This window comes from Setaria viridis, chromosome 9 (assembly GCF_005286985.2).
Source record: "Setaria viridis chromosome 9, Setaria_viridis_v4.0, whole genome shotgun sequence".
In the NCBI taxonomy this organism is placed as follows: domain Eukaryota; kingdom Viridiplantae; phylum Streptophyta; class Magnoliopsida; order Poales; family Poaceae; genus Setaria; species Setaria viridis.
The window spans coordinates 13,442,919-13,464,539 of NC_048271.2; the positions used below are offsets into that span (position 1 = coordinate 13,442,919).

General features: G+C 48.2%; 2 protein-coding genes across 3 annotated transcripts; one reads left to right on the forward strand and one right to left on the reverse strand.

The window, feature by feature from the left end:
- Positions 1–1,537: 1,537 nt before the first annotated feature.
- Positions 1,538–2,521, reverse strand: LOC117836828 (probable methyltransferase TCM_000336). 2 transcript variants are annotated; one of them, XR_004636168.2, is made up of 3 exons: positions 2,119–2,520; positions 1,767–2,034; positions 1,538–1,677 (listed from the first exon to the last, which is right to left on the reverse strand). XR_004636168.2 is itself a non-coding variant. In XM_034716339.2 (2 exons), exons 1-2 carry the CDS (start codon positions 2,461–2,463, stop codon positions 1,843–1,845), a joined length of 537 nt encoding a protein of 178 aa, XP_034572230.1. In that variant the 5' UTR covers positions 2,464–2,521; the 3' UTR covers positions 1,540–1,842. The 2 variants fall into 2 exon arrangements, 1 of the variants encoding a protein (XP_034572230.1); XM_034716339.2 differs by having other exon boundaries at positions 1,540–2,034; positions 2,119–2,521.
- A 12,229-nt stretch (positions 2,522–14,750) lies between these two features.
- On the forward strand, positions 14,751–16,516 carry LOC117841022 (salt tolerance receptor-like cytoplasmic kinase 1). The gene is made up of 2 exons (XM_034721590.2): positions 14,751–15,317; positions 15,418–16,516. Exons 1-2 carry the CDS (start codon positions 14,948–14,950, stop codon positions 16,113–16,115), a joined length of 1,068 nt encoding a protein of 355 aa, XP_034577481.1. The 5' UTR covers positions 14,751–14,947; the 3' UTR covers positions 16,116–16,516.
- Positions 16,517–21,621: the final 5,105 nt, after the last annotated feature.

The window sequence follows — 21,621 nt, forward strand, 5'->3', positions numbered from 1 at the left end:
ATCTTCTCCGCACGGGCGCTCATGTTCGGTGCCGCCCCTAAACGCCGAATCTCGCAGTCAATGGCCGAAAAGCTTGCGAAATTGTTAATCCTATCGTCCTAAAGAATTTATGTGTTTATATATACGTGTAAATACGCAGTTTCAACGTTGCTGTTGCAATCAGGACAGATCGGATCCATCAGAGGTATTGTTTTTGTGTTGGGCTTTTGCAAAGCTGCAGCAGCTTAGTAGAAGACACAGTCTCGTTTCAGTTGCGACGTCGTTTGCTCCTCGCACGTAGCTTCCAAGCACACTGCACACTCATTTTAATTTCCCTTTTTCTTCTTTTGTCTCTGCATCTGCTGTTCCATATCCATTGCACCAGACCTGAACTTCGTTTGGTGCATGTCAAGGCAAGCAAAGACACTGTTTCGTATTTAATCATTGGATAACCGATAAGCATATACGATAACACATCTATTTGTTTGTTTATTCAGTCATATCCGCACGCACGGGTTAGGAAGAATATAGGTCCTGTCTGAATGTCTGATTCTCTCTAGTGCAGGAGGCTCCACACTCCTGTCTACGCGTCGCAATTCAGAACGCCCGCTCGCTCGCTTTACGCCTCTCTTTCGCTGAAATAAATACAGACAAGTCGCCATCGTTCGATCCCCAAGAGATAAAATAAATTCGCCTAATTTTCGCGTGGCTTATTCATCGGTTTTGCGTTGCCGAATGATTGCTTCTTCAGAAATGTTCGTCTCTAAGAAAGAATTCTTCAGAAATGCGACGTCAGCATGCAATTAGGAGCAGGTGGTCCGCAGGAGATCGCTGCGTTGTGCTCTCTTTTTTTGTGGAAGGAATTAAACGGGGACTGGAGCCAGTACGCTAGGACGTCGACTTCTACGTTGGGCCCGGCCGGCCGCTGTAACTGTACTCGCCATGGACGTCAATCCCATTGTCCTGATGTGAACTGTGGAAAACTGACGGACGATCGAACGACAAGCACAAATGAGCTCTAGCGCTCTGAACTCGACGATATTCCTATCAGAGCGGTGGAGCACGATATGGTTTTCTGGACATGCGTTGCGCACGGCGCAATTCAGCGCTGAACTCGGCTCACCAGTCGCGGAACTGCGGCAAGCAAGCTCCCTTCATCTTCAAGACTTCAACCATGGCTTTCAGCTCCACCAGTGGCAGTGCTTACCTAGCTTGCTGAAGAAATACAGTGGCTGATTGCCTGACTGATGATTGAGGACTTGAGGTCTAATGTAGCTTGCAGTACCATTCAACACTGGTACAACAGAATGGTCACTCGGAAAGGAATGGAATTTTTTGCGAAGGCACAGATGGCCTGGCCACCGCTATTTTCTCCTCCTCCTGAGAGAGACGACGAGGACGACGACCGTAGTGTCCTCCTCCGCGGCGGGACCCATGAACCGCTCCTCCGCCGCCCTGCCGTACGCGACCCCGATGCCCTCGACCCGGAAGTGCTGGACGAGCAAGCCACTCGTCCAGCACGCGCGTGAACCTCGCCATGGCCTTGCTCCTCGAGGGCCCTCTCTCCAGGATGCCGTGCCTCTCCAGGCCGAGGATCTCGAAGGATCCCTCCTGCTCCACGGCGCCGCGCAGCTCCTCGAGGCAGGGGCTGTAGAACGGCTCGTTGAACGGGTCCACCTCCGCCGCCGCGATCACCCCCTGCAAGTCGATCCGCCGTCAGCCAAGCAGGCATTGGCAAGCAAACGGATCCTACTTGCCGCCGTGCATTTCAGCATCTGTATGACCACCTGGGATGCCATGTCCTGTAGGATCTCGGCGATGAACTCCGGGTACCTGTCTTAGCTGGATAGATCATTGGCCGGCCTACCGCAGAGGGAGAGCACCATCCATCCGCCGGGGACGACTTCTTCCGCCCCCGCCGCCAGAAAGCGCTTGAAATCCTGCTCGAACTGCCGGGTGTAGGCTGCGTTGACCGCCGGCGAGCTCGTCCTCCCCGCCGAGACGCTTCCCTTGTTTATCAGCACTCCATAGTCCATCCACCAGTTCTTGCGGAACCTGCCAATCATTTATTACTTCACAGTAAGCTTCTCTTCTTTTGGCCGGCGAAACTACAGCGATAAACACTAGTTGCAAATTAACCTGGGAGAGCCAGTAGAGGCTGAAGGAGGAGCAGACCAAGTGCAGCGTCTCGGCGGGGAAGAGCCGGCCGTAGAACGACCCCGGCGCGCCGAACACCATGACGAGCGGCCCTTCGCCGCCGCTCTCGGCTTCCTCGTGCTCCCGCAGGAACGGCGGCACGTCCTTGAACACGGTGTTGAAGTCGTTGTTCGGGAGGTCGTTGAGGTACACGGAGATCTCCCGGCACCGCTGCTCCGCCACAGACGGCTGGTGGCGCCGCACGGCGTCGACGGCGGCCGACGCCAGCGCCAGCGCGTTCGGGCCCGACGAGCACCCCAGATCCGCTACCGGGAGGCAGCGCGGCATGGCCGCCGCGCACAGGTGCGAGATGGCCTCCTCGACCAGGTTTTAGGATGTTTGGATACATCCTGCCAAAGTTTAGCACCTGCCACATCGGATATTTAGATACTAATTAAGTATTAAATATATACTAATTACAAAACTAATTGCACAGATGGAGTCTAATTCGCGAGATGAATCTATTAAGCCTAATTAGTCCATGATTTGATAATATGTTGCTACAGTAATTATTTACTAATGATGGATTAATTAGACTTAATAGATTCGTCTCGCGAATTAGCATAGAGGTTCTACAATTAGTTTTCTAATTAACTCATGTTTAGTCCTCTTAATTAGCATTCGAACATCTGATGTGACACTGCTAAAGTGTAGCATCTAGTATCAAACACCCTTAGGGGTGTTTGGATACCCCATGCTAAAGTTTAGCACATGTTTTGGATGCTAATTAGGAGTACTAAACATAGGCTAATTACAAAACTAATTGCACAGATGGAGTCTAATTCGTGAGAATCTATTAAGCCTAATTAGTCCATGACAATGTAGTGCTACAGTAACCATTTGCTAATGATGGATTAATTAGGCTTAATAGATTCGTCTCGCGAAATAGCATAGGGGTTCTGCAATTAGTTTTATAATTAACTTATGTTTAATCCTCCTAATTAGCATCCGAACATCCTATATGACACTGTTAAAGTTTAGCACCTAGTATCAAACACCCTCTTAGTCTGCTCTGCACGCCACTCTGAGAAGATTCGGTGACCGTCGTCGTGTGAAGGGACGCAAGAGGAGAGCACGGGAGAAACGTGCATAGCGGAGTTCTTGGCGTAGCTCGTCTCTCCATCTCCTCCAATCATGCAAACGCTCACCGGGAACGCCATTCGCTAGCCGGCCGACTAGCTGGAGCTAGCTTGGAGGTTGAATTCTTTGCACCACCTGCAGTGCTACTAGACGTTCTTGGAGGTTACATGATCAGGCACGAGTACGTGATAGTGGCGTACGAGAGTGCTCACTATCGCCATCGGCCATCGGGGGCCTGTGCAGAGTGCAGACCGACATGTCATCGTAGTAGCGTAGCAGCAACTGCACCAAAATCATTTTTAAAAATGACGACCACTCTTGCACCATTTTTTTTTTAAAATGACGGCCACTCTTGACAAGTAGCCGTGACACCATGTCACTATGTCATGTTACTGTTAGTTAAACTAGTCCATCAACCCGTGCTCCGTACAGGGCTAATGTTTTTAAAACCTAATGTATTTAAAAAATAAACTCCTAATTAATAATCAAATTTTTTTACCTACTACTTTCTCATTTTTTTCAATACTTCAACATAATATTCATATCAATATGTATTTATCTTTGTCCAGTTGTGATTGATTTTTAATTAGTAATTACTATATACACTTTTTCATCCACATTCACACTTTTTTCATTTTGTATCGCACCTCCATACATCGTGTTTAACATAAAAGTCAATATTTTTCATCAATTCCTCACATACATGTATAAATAGTCAAAATGGTTGCACTCATCATCTATATAATCTTTAACTTAGTATTTCTATATTAACAATGATATAAATAGGTAATTTAGAATCATATATTAGTTTACTTTTGGACATTTTTGTATTATGCACATGAAGATAATTAGATTAAAATTTAGGTGTTTACTTTAGGTTATTTTTAATAACGAATATGTGGGTAACTTAGATAGATACAAATTAAAAATGGTATTTTAAGTTATGCTTTATATAATGATATGTATGAGTATATTGGATGAAAATTATGGGGTTACTTTATATTATTTTTTATAATGGTCGAGCTCAGTAATTTAGATATAGGTTTAGAGTTTAATTTTAATATTTTCATCATGAGAGTGGTGAGTAAATTTTAAAAAATATAATAGATCAAATGGCTGTGATTATTAGAGTTTACAGGATTGATTGATGTTTTTTTATTTTTATGAGAATTTCTAGGATTTATCTTTTTTTTCCTAGTGTGTCTCGTGGGAACTAATGCAAAGTCTCCAATGAAAAAAAGAGAGACCACATTGCTATAAAACTATTATCTTGAGCTACCTCTCATTTGTTAAATATTTAAACACAATATTTATATACTCCCTCCATCCCAAATTACTATACATTTTGGATTTTCTAGATGCATAACTTTTGTTATGTATATAGACATAATATATATCTAGGTGCATAACAAAAGCTATGTCTCTAGAAAAGTTAAAACAAATAGTAATTTGGGACGGAGAGAGTAGATATATATGTATTATCTTCATCCGATTGTGATATATTTAGTTAGTAATTAGTCTATAATATTTTCATCCATATTTATAATCTTTAACCATTTTACTTTTTGCATCGTAGGTATGCGCTTGAAATTGTTTAATGATCCTAATTTGGAGCTATAATTTTAACATAGAAATTTATATTCTCATCACTTCCTCTATATGTTTATAAATGGTGACACACATCATACGTATATATCTTAATTATTATATTTTATACCAATAGTGTAAGAAATAGATGTTTTAGAATCATATATTACTATATATTTTTAATTAAGATGATTTGGATTCAAACGTAGGGTTACCTTATGTGATTTTTAATATTAGCATATGTGAGTAATATATATGCAAATTTAAGGGTTACTTTAAGTTTTTTAAGTATTAGTGGTGGGCATTTAGTTGCAAATTTAGGGGGTTATTTTAAATATTGTTTATAATAGCACAAGTGGGTAATTTTGATGAAGATTAGGGGGTTACTTTGGTTAGTTTATATAATGGCAGAGGTGGGTAATTTAGATATAGATTTAGGGGATTACTTTAGACTATTTTTATAATGGCATAGGTGGGTAATTTTTTAAAAACATAATAGATCCAATGGCTATGATGATTTGAGTCTACCGATTGATGGCCAGGTGTTTTGCTTTTTTATGAGAATTTCTAGGATTTCTCTCTTTTTATAAAGTGTCCATCTAGGAATCCTAGGTGGCTTCACCTAGAGACTTCAAAAGGAGCCTCCAACTTGGATACGTTTTTCAACAAATAATAGTTGCAATAGTGATGGGCATTGTTCTTTACCCGTCACATATAACTTGTCAATAATGATAGACAAACTAATTTGTGTGTTACTTATGACCTAAGCTCTAGATAGCTCCACCCACGCTCTATTGTCATATCATATAAAACCCGACAAAAAAACCAAGTTAATGTCCAATGGCCATCCTGAACTTGCTTAATAACCCAATCCATCCTTCACTACCCAAGATATATAGGTTCGGGCTTATTGCGTTCTTACCCCTACTTTAAACTCCAATTGTGATTTTGCCATCATTTTTCTTTACTTTATGATTTTACCCTTTTTTTTAAAAAAATGAACATTCCATTGTCCCTTCACTCTGTAGTTGCATTCGGAATAAACAAGTTAAAGAAAATAGAAAAAAATCTTCAGAATATGGTGAAAAGACAAAGTACCTCTTACCCTTCATCCTTCACCAGTTCACGTCCCTCCCACCTCACCTCTCCTCTCCCTGTTTGCCGGCCGCCTCCGGTGGCCATTTGTACTCAAGCGTGGCTGCCAGACCTATAGCTCGTCCTTGCGTGCAGCACTACAAGAATAGACATTTTATAATTTGTTCTTATGAATATGTCACAGTATATTATACAGATGTTTTTTGTGGCATTTTAGAAGATGCCACATGTATTGAGACACCTCTTGAAACATTTTGAACCTTAAAGGCATTTTCTTAAGTTATTCTGTAAAATGTTGTTGACGCCGGATTTTGACACGTGTTTTGAATCGGCGTCAAGGGGAGGAAAAGATTGGCCGATGTAGCAGGCTAAAAGCTACAGTTAGGAATCGGCCGATTGGCGCTACAGTGTTTCGGCTGATTGGCGAACAGAGTTGATGAAGGTCGGCCGATTGGAAGTTGGAGTGGCTTGGCCAGTGTGGGCCTAAAGTGGGCCGGAGAAGAAGATTAGTTAAAGAAGAAGGTTGGCCCGTGGAATATGATAACCAACTCCGATACGAGTTGTATTTGTAAATATTTGTTATCATTTTAAATTAGAGATAAATCCTAGTCGCTTAGGAAATCAGTTGTAACAGGTTATAAATAGCTGTCTCTAGAGATTTGTAAAAAACACATCAATCAATACAACAAATCTACTTATTCCTCGCACTTTACTTTCAAGTCGGTGATTTTGTCAGAAACCTTTTCTTTTTCACGAGTTCGTACGAGTTGGCAAGACTGCATCGACACGATCTCCGGTCGATTTGTAAGTTCCGCTTATCGAGTAATATCTAAGCTTTAACTTTGGGTGCATCGCTGTTGTTTCGTTTAGATTTATTCACCAGTTATCGATATTAACTAGAATTATAGGTTTTATCTATTGCTCTAGTTTTATCACAAGTTATCTAGCTTGAGATTTGAACTGTCGGCTTTATCATTGTTATTCTCATATAGCCGATTAGATCTATTTCAAGTGTTGCATTTGTAGCGTTGTTTGAATTACTCTAGTAGTTTCTTTACAATCGCTACGTGATCATCGGCTGTTCTATAGACGGTTATCTCTACAGTAAATCGGCCGATTCGCTGATACGCTTCTTGTTGGGGGAAAATATTAACGACCTCTTGAAGCTCATGGAAACAACAAGACATAAAGGCCCAGGCCCACCTAAGGGACAAAGACTGCCGTCGCCCAACATGGGAGGCGAGAGTCACGCTCCGCCTCGCCCGACCCCGTGTCCCGGGGTCGGGCGCTCCCGACCCCCGGAAGACCAAGCTCCGCCTCGACCGATCGCGGGTCTGGGGTCGGGAGCGCCCGACCCCCCGCCGCAGGATTCCGCCTCGCCCGACTCCAAGCACAGGGGGTCGGGATAACCTGGGCCTACCAGACAAGTGTCCGCCTCGGGCGCGGGTCTCGTGGGTCCCCCTGTCGATCTTACCATAAATGAGCCGTTGTTCTGTCAGGAAGAAGGATATCCGCGTCCCCGACGCAACCGCCAAAAGTACCAATGCGCGGCCGCACAACACGAGCTACAGTGGCTGCGACCTCCTCCGATTCGCTATAGGGCAATCATGGCCTGCGCCGCCTGGAGCAGGCCTCGCCCGTTCTCGCGCCCCGCGCGTCCGGCGGCAGGGACGCGACGTCCGCCTTCCGCGGACCATCAGCAGGATGGCGGGATTCGCCGCCTTCCCAACAGACACCAAAGCCACGACAAAACAACATCATCGCGCCTGGCTGCGACGGCCACCGAGGAGATCGTCGACGGGACGCGACGGCGGCCGCCCTCCTCCGGCAAATGCGCCGGCAGAAGTCGAGGGCTAGCGAGGACGCCGGTGATCTGGGGACTTGGTTCCTCCCCTCGTGTGGTTTTTCACGTAGCTATGTTTATCTCCTTTACTTTTCCTCACACCCGGTCTGGTCTGTAACCTCGGTGGCCTCCTTACGCTATAAAAGGAGAACCGGGGGCCTGAGACAGGGGAGGCTCCTCGGACAACTCAAAGCACAACAAACGTTTCCCAGCGAACGGAACACACGGACACCCATCTAGAGCATCAGTGCACACCCAAGAGACCTGGGATCAGCTCCCTCTCTCGCACTCCTGTAACCCCTACTACAGAACCCCGCATGGGCAACACGAGCAGGACCCGATACTGGACGTAGGGCATTCCCTTGCCCGAACCAGTCTAAACCCCGTGTCTCCCACGCCACCATCTGAAGTCTTACGCACATAAAAGAAATTTACTAGTCTAAGTCTTGATCCGCTAATCTTGACAATGATACTTTTCAAGACAGATCGGAACTTTAGCCGATCGAAACTCCTGGAATTTGATACGTTTATTTTCTTGTCAATCAACAGGTCAGATTGACTGGCACGCCGCGTGAAACACACCAGAGCGATAACCTGAACAGGATTTAAGCAGATTCTCCCGGATCGTGTGTCCGACGCTGAGGATCATCGGCCGATTTTTTAGCGCCAACAAATGTCAATATAGATTATTAGGGGCATCTTTAAGACACTTTAAATTTTGACTTTTCCCTATAAAAACATAGTTTGATTCATTCTTTTTAATACCCTTGAGATACTGTCTAGATTATTGAAGCACTGTAAGAACTGCTCATAAGAATTATACTAAGTAAATATGCAATAATTAGTATGAGGTTGAATTGGCTAGCAAGTTGAGTGTTATGCCTCACACTGAGTTTTTTGAGTTCGAGTATTCATCCCCCAAAAAAGTATCATATTTTTACAATATATTTCTAGTGTGTGCAGAGGATAAAGATATATGCTAGTACGAGTTATCTTATAAAATGTAAAGACACTTAACAAAGTTGTCTCTTTGACAAGATAAAAATAGTACACTTTTGTTCTAATTGTAAGTCATTTTGAATTTTTTAAATACAAATTTTTTGCTATACACCTAATATATATTATATTTAGGTACGTCGTAAAATCTATACATTTTGAAAAACTAAAACAATCAACAACTTGGAGTGGAGGGAGTGCTCCTATGTGCGCAACTGCTGGAAGTGCTGCTCGCCCTCCCGCTGTCACACGCGCGGGCTGCTGGAGCCTCGCCCTCCCTCTGCCAACCAAAATTCATGATCACTGAACGGATACATATATGAATACCTTCTTTTTTCAAATAAACGCTTTTGAGTTATGAATAACTGGGAATGCAAGCTACCACCTGATTCCAGGAATGTAATCATGGGCTGCACCATCAAGCAATGACTTGAAGCTACACCATGCACGCACGCATGGTTTAATTTGTTTGTGCATGAGCGTCCACGAACGGCGACGCACACACGAAATGGCAAAGCCTGGAGAGACAGACGAACACTTGCGTATCCCTCCTGAAGGCTGCAGCCCCGTGCCTCCTGATTCGCATGCAGACAGCATCTTCATGTCGTTTGATGGAGATGATGAGTCGTTGACGCCTCGATCGTACGCTCCCTCGATCTTCATGTCGGACTCAACAGGATCCTTCTACGGATTAGCTAGGCAAGTTAAGCGAGATTAGCGAGCTAAAGAATCAATTAGGAGTGGGTAACTAATAACCTGTCCTTATGGTCTTAGCTCCTGCCAGGCACCAAGCATGAAGCATTAGATTACGCTTCCAGTACACTCTGAGCTGCTTGCACGTAGCTTCCTCCTGGACTCTATTGCCGATGAGACCCAGAAGTTTGTCCCAGTACTTAATCCAGGGAACAAGAACAACACAACAATGCAATAGAGTAAAAGTATTTTTTTTCAGTAAAAGTAAAGTCCTACTAATATAGTTGTGTTACTCCGGTTCGTTTAAAAAATTATATATATAGTTGTGTTACTAATATACAGAGGAACCGCTGCTGGGCCCAGCATAAAAATAGCCACGAGTCGTGCTCGCCAAAGAGAAGAGCACAGGCGTGTACAGATACGTGCACCCAAGAATACGAACACGTTTTCCGTAGCTTAATTTCCGTAGACAAGCTCGTGTACAAGATCTGACCGGACAGACCCAAAATCGTGGCGAGCTGCGACTCAGCCGACACCGGAGTAAACAAAAACTCTGCAAACGCCACCCCTGTTCGGTTGCTGAACGCACAGGATTTTTCGGGATGGATCCTCCACACGGGCGCTCGTTCAATTCCGTGCGCCCCTAAACGCCGAATCTCAGAGTCAATGGGCTAAAGCTTGCAAGATTGTTAATCCTATAGACCTAAAAAATCTATATGTTTGTATACATGTAAATACGCAGTTTCAACGTTGCTGTTGCAATCACGACAGATAGGATCCATCAGAAGTACTATTGTTTTTTTTAATATAATGATGAAGTACTATTGTTTTTGTAGGGCTTTTGCAAAGCTGCTGCAGCTTTGTAGAAGACACAGTCTTGTTCAGTTGCGACGTCGTTTGCTCCTCGCACGTAGCTTCCAAGCACACTGCATGCACACTCATTTTAATTTCCTCTATTTTCTCTCTCCTTTTTTCTAGTCCATACCCATTTCACCAAATCTGAACTTCGTTTGGTGCATGTCAAGGCAAGCAAAGACACTGTTTCGTATTTAATCATCGGATAAACATATACGATAGCACATTTATTTGTTTGTTTATTCAGTCGTAGCCGCACGCACGGGTTAGGAAGAATATAGGTCCTGTCTGATTGTCTGATTCTCTCTTGTGCAGGAGGCTCCACACTCCTACAGATACACGTCGCAATTCTGAATGCCCGCGTGAAGCTTCTGGCTTGCTTCACGCTTCTCTTTCGCAGAAATAAATACAGACACATCGCCATCGCTTCGATCCTCAAGACGTATAAACTTGCCTGATTTTCGTGTGGCTGATTCATCTGTTTTGAGTTTCCGAATGATTGATTTTTCAGAAATGTGATGGGATCGGGGGGCCATCAGCAATTAGGAGCAGATGGCCCGCAGGAGATCGCTGCGCTGCGCGCTTGTGAGATCGGACAGGACAACTTTCTTGACGGAATTCGAGATCTTTTCAATGTTGGAAACTGAACGGGGATTGGAGCCATTACGTTAGGACGTCGTCTTCTACGCTGGGCCCGGCCCCGCCGGCCGGCCGGCCGCTGTACCTGTACTCGCCATGGACGTCAATCCAAGTCCTGATGTGAACTGCGATCAGTGCGGTGATACGTTTTGTACATCTGATCGTCTGAAAACTGACGGACGATCGAACGACAGGCACAAACGAGCTCTAGCGCTTCGTGCTTTCCATTCAGATATTGTGTCTGTTTGTCTGTCCGTGTATCAACCATTGATTCAGATATGTGCAATTCTTTTCTGAAGACCGGATGAATTCAATACTCTTTCTTTTTGTCAAGACTGGATGATTTCAATATTCTTTTTGCTGAAGAATGAATGATTTCCACATTTTTTTCTGAAGACTCGACGATTTCAATATTTGAGCTGAGATTTGTGGTCTCGGTGACATGTCAACGGCAACAGCAGACTGGTGGTCTCTGAATTTTTTTGTCGGTCCCATTCTCATGCATGCATGGAGCTCATCACTTTGGCTTGTTCATCTCCTATCCACGAGTTTTCACTAAACAACTGTTCTTGTTTATTCAGTTGCTTAACCGTGGAACAAAAAACTCGAGAGTGCTTTGCGGTGGACTGTCAGAAAAACTAGCTACCTGCTTTTCACGCATCAAAGTCGTTGGCAAACTCCGTCGATCCGTCGCTAGCATGGTAGCGTTGCCAAGTATATTATATATCTCACGAGCCGCAACCAAGTGGAAACGAGCTGACGCAGAAATCTGAATTCTATTCCTATCAGAGCAGTGGAGCACAAGACAGTTTCTGGACATGTGTTGCACACGGCGCAATTCAGAGCTGAGCTCGGCTCACCAGGAACAAGACTGTGACATGCAAGCTCGCTTCACCTTCAACCTCACTTTCAGCCATTGCTTTCAGTTGCAGTGCTAACCTTTTCCGGCACCAAACCTTGCTGCAATATTGTCGAGGCAGTCAGTCACAGCAAGGAGAACCATGCGCCTGAAGAACGTGGATAGAATAGACTGCAAGAGAATTACAGTGGCTAATTGCCTGACTAATTGAGACCTAATGTACCACCAACTATGTAGCTTGCAGTACAGCTCTAAATCGTACTGACAGGTCGTCCAAGTAGCAATGAAAGATTCAACTTTTTTCAGCGGTGCAGGACACTGTTCCCCTTTTCTTCGCAACTCCAGTCCTCCATTGACACTGTTCTTCCATCCAGCTGTTTCAGACTAGCCACTGGGATCTATAATTCTATTCATCTATAGCTTCTTAGCTTAGGCCTACTACGGGTTACAGCGGTTCGTCCTTGTGTCCCTGAAGAACATTTAGACGCATTGCTTTATTCAGTCAATAACAAGGCGATTGTTTGGCGTCCAGTGAGGCGTCCGAATCAGCGCCAAATGATTGCATCTTGGCCTACAATCCCTGTACCCGATGACATAGCCTCAGCGACCTTCTGCTCCCAGTACGAGCCGGCCTTGATTTCAGCAATCAGAGGCAACGGCAGCCGTACACGGTACGCCCGTTCCCCGTCTCCCTGGAAGAAAGAAACAAAATGGCCGATGAAAACGCAGGGCCCTGACCGGTGGCGCGTCACACCGAGAGCTCGCGCCGCCGACGCACCGCCAGACCCCGGTGGGTCGGTGCAGACGGCAGACGACCCCATGAACGCCCGATCATCTCGGTGTCAAGTGTCAACCATTGAGAATTTTCAGATGCTACGCGAATTGAGTTTCCAGAACTTCAGATGCGTCTGAAACGGCAATGCGTTTGTTTTCAGGATTCATTCAGAGGGGCAGCGTGGCGAGCAAGAGGGGTACACGGGCAGGCGTAGAAGGCACCTGCTACCCTTTGGCTCCAGCGACCTGTCACATTCTCCGTGTCTTGGCAATTGGCATGTTGGATTGGATCAGAATTCAGAATCCATGACGTCGCGTTGCAATTGCAGTATTTGCATTGCATCGCAAGGGAGATTGCAGAACGTCTCGTTCGCCGGTCATCGACCCATAAAAGCCGGCCGGCGGGCGAGGGAGGGGTGGCTTGACGCAATAAATCCAGTACATCTCCGTCCCACCTTTTAAAACGCTCGTACGCGCGCCCATGCGGAGGTGTTGAGTTCACTGAACGCGAGCAGGCCACCAGGCCACCACCACCCCCGGAGTTCTTGTGAAGGTTCAGGACTTCAGGTCTTCAGGAATCCGATGCGCTTGTGTGCGCTCCTGGTTGATGCCCCGTGGAAAAGCTAGCTTGCTTGCCACCTTTAACCTTTGGGCCCGGCTAGCTCATGGTCATGGCTCATGGAGTAGATTACAATGCTCTGGTAGTCGTATCGCACAGCTCAAAAGTGACCGTATGTCCTGAAGAAACCTGAAGCCCGTGTACAAATCCTGGCGTAAAAGAACCCTTCGAGTCGAGTTCGTCCGGAACGCACGAGTCTCACGGGGAATGTAGACGGCAATTCCTGCAGGGCTCATGAATGCATTCCAAACGAGGAGGATTCGCAACAGGGTTTGGGCTTGACGGAACACCAACCGGATGCATGAACGCTGTTACGCTGATACGTACTTGCAACACACCCAGCACGCGGTGTTCGTTCCGGAATCAAGAAGGCCGCATCATCAGAATTCAGAAGCAACCAAGAACGAACGCATTTATCACGCAGCCGGCTCTCGGATTCGTCCTCCTCCGACCTCACCTCCCCGCAGGACGGAGGACGCATCGTCATACATCTCACGGCCTCCCGCCCGCCCGCGCGTCGGCCTCGCCTCCATTGACCACCGGGCGGCCTCCCTCCTGCCCGGCCCGGGCCTGCTCTGCTCCACCCGGCGCGGACCACGGCGCCACCACCACACCAGACCCCATCCCACCCAACCACGCCGAACCGTCTCCATCCCACTCCATCACTCTCGCCTCCGACACGCCGCTTGGCGCGACGCGCTTCGCCCACGCTCTCCTCGCGCCGTACCGCGGGAGAAGAGAATTACGGGGGTCCCGAATTACGGGGCTCCGTTCTTCACCTAACGGCCGCCGTAAACATCGTCCTGACGGTGGTTAGATCTCCGATGGGATCGCGTAAATTTTCGACGAGCGGTCGGGCTGGCTCCTTTCTCTTCTGATTTGAGCTGATGATCGGAGCTCGGCAGCGGCGGCTGACGTGCCACTACTGAAAAGCTTCCGGCTTTTCTCGTGGAGGCTAGGCGTCTCGTGCCATCATCTCGCCCTGCCTAGTCGACCGATCATCGATCAGTGGTGGTTGCCAGACATCCTGGATCGTCAAGGAACCATAACTGTTCAGCTCGGGGCTTGGGTTTCTGCAAATCATGCGCGGCCTCCAGTGGTTAAGCTTCATCTGTAACCTAATCCGGTGGAAGCTCCACGCATCATTGACACTAACTCACTCACCAAAGACATGTTATATTAGCATCATCATACATGTACCAGTGTACTGGTCCAATTATCCGTCTAAGAAGGGACACAATTTCGATTGTAATCTATCGAACTCCACAGATAATGGAGGGCTAGAAAAAATGAAGAAATGGTCGTTTCATGGCCTCCAGAAGCATATTAGGTGAGGGCCATGCATAATACAGTAGCAAAGGGTGACTTGTGAGTAAGGTGGGCCCCACATGGCAGGCAGGCACGCCATCATGCCTACCACTGCTGCATAATTTCCTCGCTTGCTTACCTCATCCCCCTCCACAGCTCACATCCTAATGTTGGCACTTCACAGTTCGCACCCCCACCAAATCTTAATTCCCCACTCCCGCCTGTATATAAGCCCTTCCCCCAAGTACAGAGTCGCAATACCGAGAGGGAGGAGGCACACCGTCGCCCTCAAGCCTCAAGTCTTCTCCTCCCCTCCCCTCCCCTCCTCTCCTCTCCTCTTCCCTCTGCTGCCATCTCCTCTTTGTGTGCAAGAAACCCAAGGGAGAGGTAGGAGAGGTGAAAGCAAGAGACTTTCTTGACGGAGATGGGGGTGCAGAGGTACAGGTTCTTCTGCTGTGGGTGCGGCGCCAATGCGGCGGCCGGCGACCGCGAGGGCGACGACGACGGTGATTTCGGCGTGTTCGAGGAGAAGGTCGAGAAGGGGGCCGAGGCCGGGCCGCGGGGCCTGTCGTGGGCGCAGGTGGAGGCGATGACGGGCGGGTTCACCTCCGCCGTGGTCGGCGAGGGCGGGTTCAGCACCGTGTACCTCGCGCGCCTCTCCGGCGCGCTCGCCGCCGTCAAGGTCCACCGCAGCAGCGAGCGCCTCCACCGCGTGTTCCGCCAGGAGCTCGACGCGCTCCAGCGCGTCCGGCACCCGCACATCGTCCGCCTCCTCGGCTTCTGCGACCAGCAAGGTTGGTGCTCTGCTCTGCTCTGCGTTTCTTTGAGGTCGCTTCTGTTGTGCTGGTCCGCGACATCGTGCTGAGAGGTTCTGGATTTTGTTTCGATCTGCAGAGGAAGGCGTGCTGGTGCTTGAGTTCGCAGCGAACGGGAACCTGCACGAGCGGCTCCACGGCGGGGGCAAGGCCGCCGGGACGATGCCGTGGGCGCGGCGGGTGTCGGTGGCGCTGCAGGTGGCGCGGGCGCTCGAGTACCTGCACGACCAGTGCGAGCCGCAGGTGGTGCACGGCGACGTGAAGGCCTCGAACGTGCTCCTGGATGCGTCCATGGCCGCCAAGCTCTGCGACTTCGGGTCGGCGCGGATGGGGTTCTCCGCCGCCGTTCGCCCGCGGTCGTCGGCGCACACGATGCTCGGCTCCCCGGGCTACGTCGACCCGCACTACATCCGGTCGGGCGTCGTCACCAAGAAGAGCGACGTGTACAGCTTCGGCGTCCTGCTCCTGGAGCTCCTCACGGGGATGGAGGCCTTCTGCCCCGAGGAGGGCCGGCTCCTCACCGCCGTCCTCGCACCGCGGCTCAGGGCCGGCGCCGGCGCCCCGACCTGCGACGCGCGCGGGCTCGTCGACGAGAGGCTCGGCACCGCCTACGACGCCGCGGAGGCCGCCGCGGTGGCAGCGCTAGCCGCGGCCTGCGTCGGCGAGAATCCCAGCCTCCGGCCGTCCATGGCCGACGTGGTGCGGACCCTGGAGCAGGGCGCGCAGGGATCCATCTCCGCCGTCGGGAGGAGATCGGACGGCCACGGGAAGGTGTGAGTCACGAGGGGCGAAGTCGTCGCGCCCTACGAGGCGCTCAGATCTGGCATTCTGGCTTTGCCGAGTTGTTAACTTGCGGCGGTGAAGTGCGTGCGGCACAAACGTGGCGCCCGGCTACTGGTTGCTAGGAGAACAAAGCGTTATTAGTGGGCGAGCATATCAAAAAACGAATCCAAAAAAAGGGGAAAGAAAAGCGTTGATTTAAGGGGAAAGGTTTGGAGGAGATAAAAAGGCAAGGGTTCGTGTGCTAATGGGGGAATTTCCATCGTATTACGCCAAAGCGGCATCCATTTGGGAGAGATGGAAAAAGAAATGGATCGTACATCGCGCGATTCCAAGATTTTGTTGATTCTTGATTTCTTCTGTTACCTTTGTAAAGTACATTGGGTGCTCTTGACTTATTTGCCTCTTGCTGTTCCAATTTCTCCGCGCTGTTTGTACCTATAGTTCAGCTAGATTTCATCTGCATTGGGTTTATAAAGAGCTTGGTCTGTGTGTGAAAATTATGTGCAGAAACTTTTTGTTGCAAATGTGCCCTTGGAGGATCCGCAGAAGGGCAGAGTAGTAGATGAACAAATAACAACAGTCCTTGTTCAAAAATAAATGGGTGCTGATACGTCTTTATTCCGCTGTCAGAGCTTGTGCAGGGCTAATAATTGGGTCTTTGCATCTAAGCGTTCAAAGCCCAGTTTTGAACGCACACATACTCGCTCCCTTCTCCGTGACAACTCAAGTCCATGCTGCTCTCTGACCGAGTATAATACCAGCCCATCCACCCCTACTTGCCATAAGAAAATACTCCACATATTCTTGGTCAAAAAATATATTCATTCTCTCCTCCTTTTCTTTTCCGTATTTTAGTTCAAAAATGGGTGGATCAAAAGGAAATCAACTTGTAGCTAGCCGAACAACTCCTCCCATTTGTAGAATGGTAATTTGTCCATACTAGTATAGTATGAAATAGGGGGAAATTAGCCTAATAATGCAAGGCAAATGATTAGTATATACTGTACATGGTGTGTATAGAAGAGCACAGATGACCAGCCAGAGCAGAGCTTGACTTTACCAAAAACCGTTGAAAGGGACACATGTGCCCCCAGATACCCAAACCAAAGCGCTTGCATTGTTTTTTTTTTCTCTGAACTGGCACGGATACATGACTAGATGGGTAAGGCCTGCTGGCTGGCCCGAGGCCTGGCCCTAAAAAGCCCAGCCCTAACATGGCTTGGCACGAGGGCGTTAGTGCCCGGGCCGGCCCGGCCCTATGCTCAGGCTAGTGCCTAGGCCGCCACTCAATCTCGTAGTGCTGGTCCAAGCTCGGCATAATTTTTGGACCGGCCCGATATTGACCCACTAATCTATCACCATCTAATATAAATACTTGAAACCCTAACTTCTCTCACATTTCTTCCCTCCCCGCAGTCGCACCCTCCCTTCTTTGGTTGGCTCCCTCCTGCGCAGGCCTCAGCGCCTCCACCGCCAAAATCGCGCCGGCCACCTCCGCCTTGGGACCAGGGCCAAGGCCGCACCGGCCTCCGCTGCGGGGTATGGCAGGTACCGAGCCGGACTCCACCGTGGGGGTAGGGCCGCCAGCCTCCGCCGCGGGCAGGGCAGTCGGCCACCGCTGCTAGAGGCCACAGCCTTATCCACGATGGGGTTTTTTTTTGATGGATTTTTGTGCGATTTTAGGTGTGTATATTCTTGTAATGGATCCATAAACTTTGTGGTTACTACAATAATTTTCTTTGATTATTCGATTAATCCTCATTCGATTCCTCCTTTTGCTTTTTAGCGCTCGGCCCAACATTAGCACGCTAGTGCATGCCGTGCCAGTGGGCCGGCCCAGCCTGACAAAAAAGGTCATAGGATCGGGCTTGGGCCGACAATTCGGCACGCAGTGCTAGCCCGGCCCGACCCGACACGAGTAAGCCTCCGTGCTAAGCCTAGTCGGGCTAGGCCAAATTGGGCTAAGGCTGGGCAACCCATCTGGCCATCTAAGCGCATTCATTATTGGCGCGGGAGAGACAGTCAGAGACTCACAGGTCTCGCGCCGGGCGGCCGAACGAGACAGGGCCGAAGCTAAGGGGGCGTTTTCTTCCACTGACTTATTTTTAGCACGTGTCACATCGAATGTTTAGATACTAATTAGGAGTATTAAACGTAGACTATTTACAAAACCAATTACATAAGTGGAGGCTAAACGGCGAGACGAATCTATTAAGCCTAATTAATCCATCATTAGCAAATATTTACTGTAGCAACACATTGTCAAATCATGGACTAATTAGGCTTAATAGATTCGTCTCGCCGTTTAGACGAATCTTATGTAATGGGTTTTGTAAATAGTCTACGTTTAATACTCCTAATTAGTATCTAAACACCTGAGAACCGGACGTTGACGTGCGAGCCTGCGAGAAGGAAAACGCCGTGCTGGCCGGGTGGCCGGCCCGGAGCCTCGCACGTCGCGGCGAGCGCCGTGGCGCCGCCGGCGCTGCGCGGGTCAGGTATACGTCGGTCGCCAGGAGGCGGTCACGGGCGGGCGGCGCGTGCACCAGTGACGTGCCGTGCCGCGCCGGCCGGTGGCGCGTCCCGGTCGATGATCGCGCTCGCGCACCCGGAGCGCCCGCGGGACACTGGCCCGCCATCTCCTTCGGCAGCCGCCGACGCGACGGCCATCCGCTCGATGGAGTAGCGGGTTATGACGACTTGTGAGAGCTCGCTTAGGTTAATTAATTAGTTAATTCATCTCCTGGCGACTGCTTTGTGTTTGGCCACGCGTACAACATTTGACCAAGTAACTGTGTGTTTTTAAATAAGTGCAATCATCAGATTAGTTTATGAGAAATGTATACCTACTATGGAAGTTATATTAGCTCTCTACCATGAAAAACGAATAGATAGATTCTGGTCTCGAGAGTGGCACTCTCGTAATATTATCAATGTCCTTTTTTGACGTGATTAATTTTGCAAGGTTTTCTCTTGGCGTAAACATTTCGCGAGCCAATCAGCATTGACTGGCAGCAGTTGCACATGAAAGTTATTAAAAGTGTGTCGATGGTTCACTGGAGCCGGTGGCGGATCTAGGACCGATATGAAGGAAGGATGACTTATTTTCTATTTTTCTTCTTTCCTCCTCTCTTTCTCTTCTTCCTCCTCCTATCCTTTTCTTCTTCCTCCTCTTCATCCATGGCTAAAATTTTAAGGGGGTATCGGAAGGTTTCATGGACTGTGCAGGGGTAGGGGGCTCTAGTCCCCCAACCCTAGCCTCGATGTTGGATCCGCCCTTGCCTCGAGCATGGTCAGTGATACCAACCGTGTGGCCACGACGCCCTCATCTTTGACCCACCCATAGGAGGATGTGCACTTGAAACCATCAAATGAAGAAATGCAAGACCTCAATCATGGTCACATATTCGCATAAGTCTTCCATTGTAGAGCAGAGGACAACGGTTGTGTTACATCAACAGCATCCATTGCCGAAACACGTTAGGTAGGATCGGAACAAGTTGCTGCTCCTTTGCAAGAGCTAATTTGTATTCTAACTGAGAAAGTGTGACGCATCTTGCCCTTTGAAGATAACTACCACATGTACACCTAGGACAACTTCAGTGCATGAGAACTTGAGGTCCTTGGCAGCTGAGCTCGCCCACATCCTCAGAGCCATCCTGCAGTAGTGCCAGTTCTTGTTTAGACCAGAGTCTCATCCATCCGTTGTTTAGACCCCGAGCCGTTAAAGCTTGATCCGAAATCCATGGGTCAGGGTCAACTAAATCTGAGATCAGAAAAGTGATGGTACTGCTACTTGACTTACAACTACGTCAAAGACTAAGTACTGTATATATAACGGCAGGTCAATTCTGAAGGTTCAGTCTGTGGCTGTGCAACATACTACAGCATTACACATGCTAGCTCCGTTGTTAATTCACTGTCTTGAACAACATCAAAGTGAAGCTCGCTGTATGTTACTCCCTCCATGTCCACTTTTATGCGTGGGGCATTTTTTTTTGTTTGAGATAAATTAGCCGGAGCATATCTCACCTGGCAGATAATACTATATACTGTAAAATAAAATATCTCCAGATCTTGTCTTAGTCCGTCATGCATGCTGTGACATCATGCTTAGCGAGAGAGAGAGGCTTGAGGCCGTTAAGATCAACCAGTCCTGTCCTTCCCACATGGCATACCCTCTCGTTGGCCTCGGTGTTCAGTTGTTTACCATTTCCCTTGCCTCGTTTACATACACGGACACACGGTAATAAAATTCACGCCCATTTTGCAATGGAACAACACTGTCGTGGCCCAAACAAAGCCCTGCATCCATCCGTCAGTCGGCAAGGCTTTCGGACACAGCCCCGAGGATCAGGGCAGGCACGAGCTAGCTCTGAATAATTCCTGCAGGTGAGTGCGAATTATGCACGACGGAGCAGTTGAGACAGTTGGGCACGGTAGATACGATAACAACTAAATTCTCTCTGATCTCCCCGGTTTTTTTAACAATAAAGAACGAAGCCAAGAAAAGACTGGAGCCGCCTGGCTGGAATGTTGGCTGGATCATATGCTCGATCATATGCGTGTGCCAAACTGCCAATGCAAGAAGAAACGCTCACCATCGGCTTTCTCCCGTCTTCGCCGCAATAATTCGCAGCCACGAGCGGACGAGCTCGTCCAGGGCGATCACGCGCCTATTCTAATGCCGTTTATCTTCGTATGATGGTTTTCTCAGGATGGCAGCATCGTCTAGCTAGGTTGTGCCATGATAAAGGGAACGAAATAAGTGAGTTGGTTTTCTTTTTTTGCGCTCCGATGAAAATTTTCTAAGAAGATTGTGCTGTTATGGGCAATCTCCATGGGTCCATTTTCAGGAGAAAAAGAAAGAAGGGAAAGGAGGAGAAGTAGCTCTGCTCACATGGAGGACAGGTGCAATGAAATGCAGGGGAAGCAATGTTGTGGGCACATGACTATTCCTAGCTACCAATTTCACAAGAATCCTACTGGCCAAGTTGTAACCAAACGAAAAAAAAGAGATTGAAGAATTTCGTTCCAAGGCACCTGGAATCATCAATGTATTTTTTTGATAGAAGAGCTATCAGTTGTGGATAGCAATGCAAGGAACCGCACACACGCCTTTTTCTTAGAACGAAGAGAATGTTACTTTGCAAGTTGCTTACGATTCCCTCCAGATTTTCGACACCCCAATCAGGAGCACATCACATGCGCAGCGATGGAACTGAAATCACATTCGAGCACATCGATTTTGCTGGCCTTGGAGTTGCAATGGCATGGTCACGAGCACGTCGTAGTACTCGCTACCAGCAGTACAAAATCAGAATCCAGAGCACTTGGATGATGCTGTTCTTGACGTTGCCCAAAGATGGTTGCCTTTTTTCAATGTAAAGTTAGTGAAATCCTTACCTGTAAGAAGGGACTACCTGCAGAATCAGATCTCTCTCTGAGCTGTGAACTGTCCTGTGATGATGGCTGCTGGAGTACATCTTACCAACAAGAG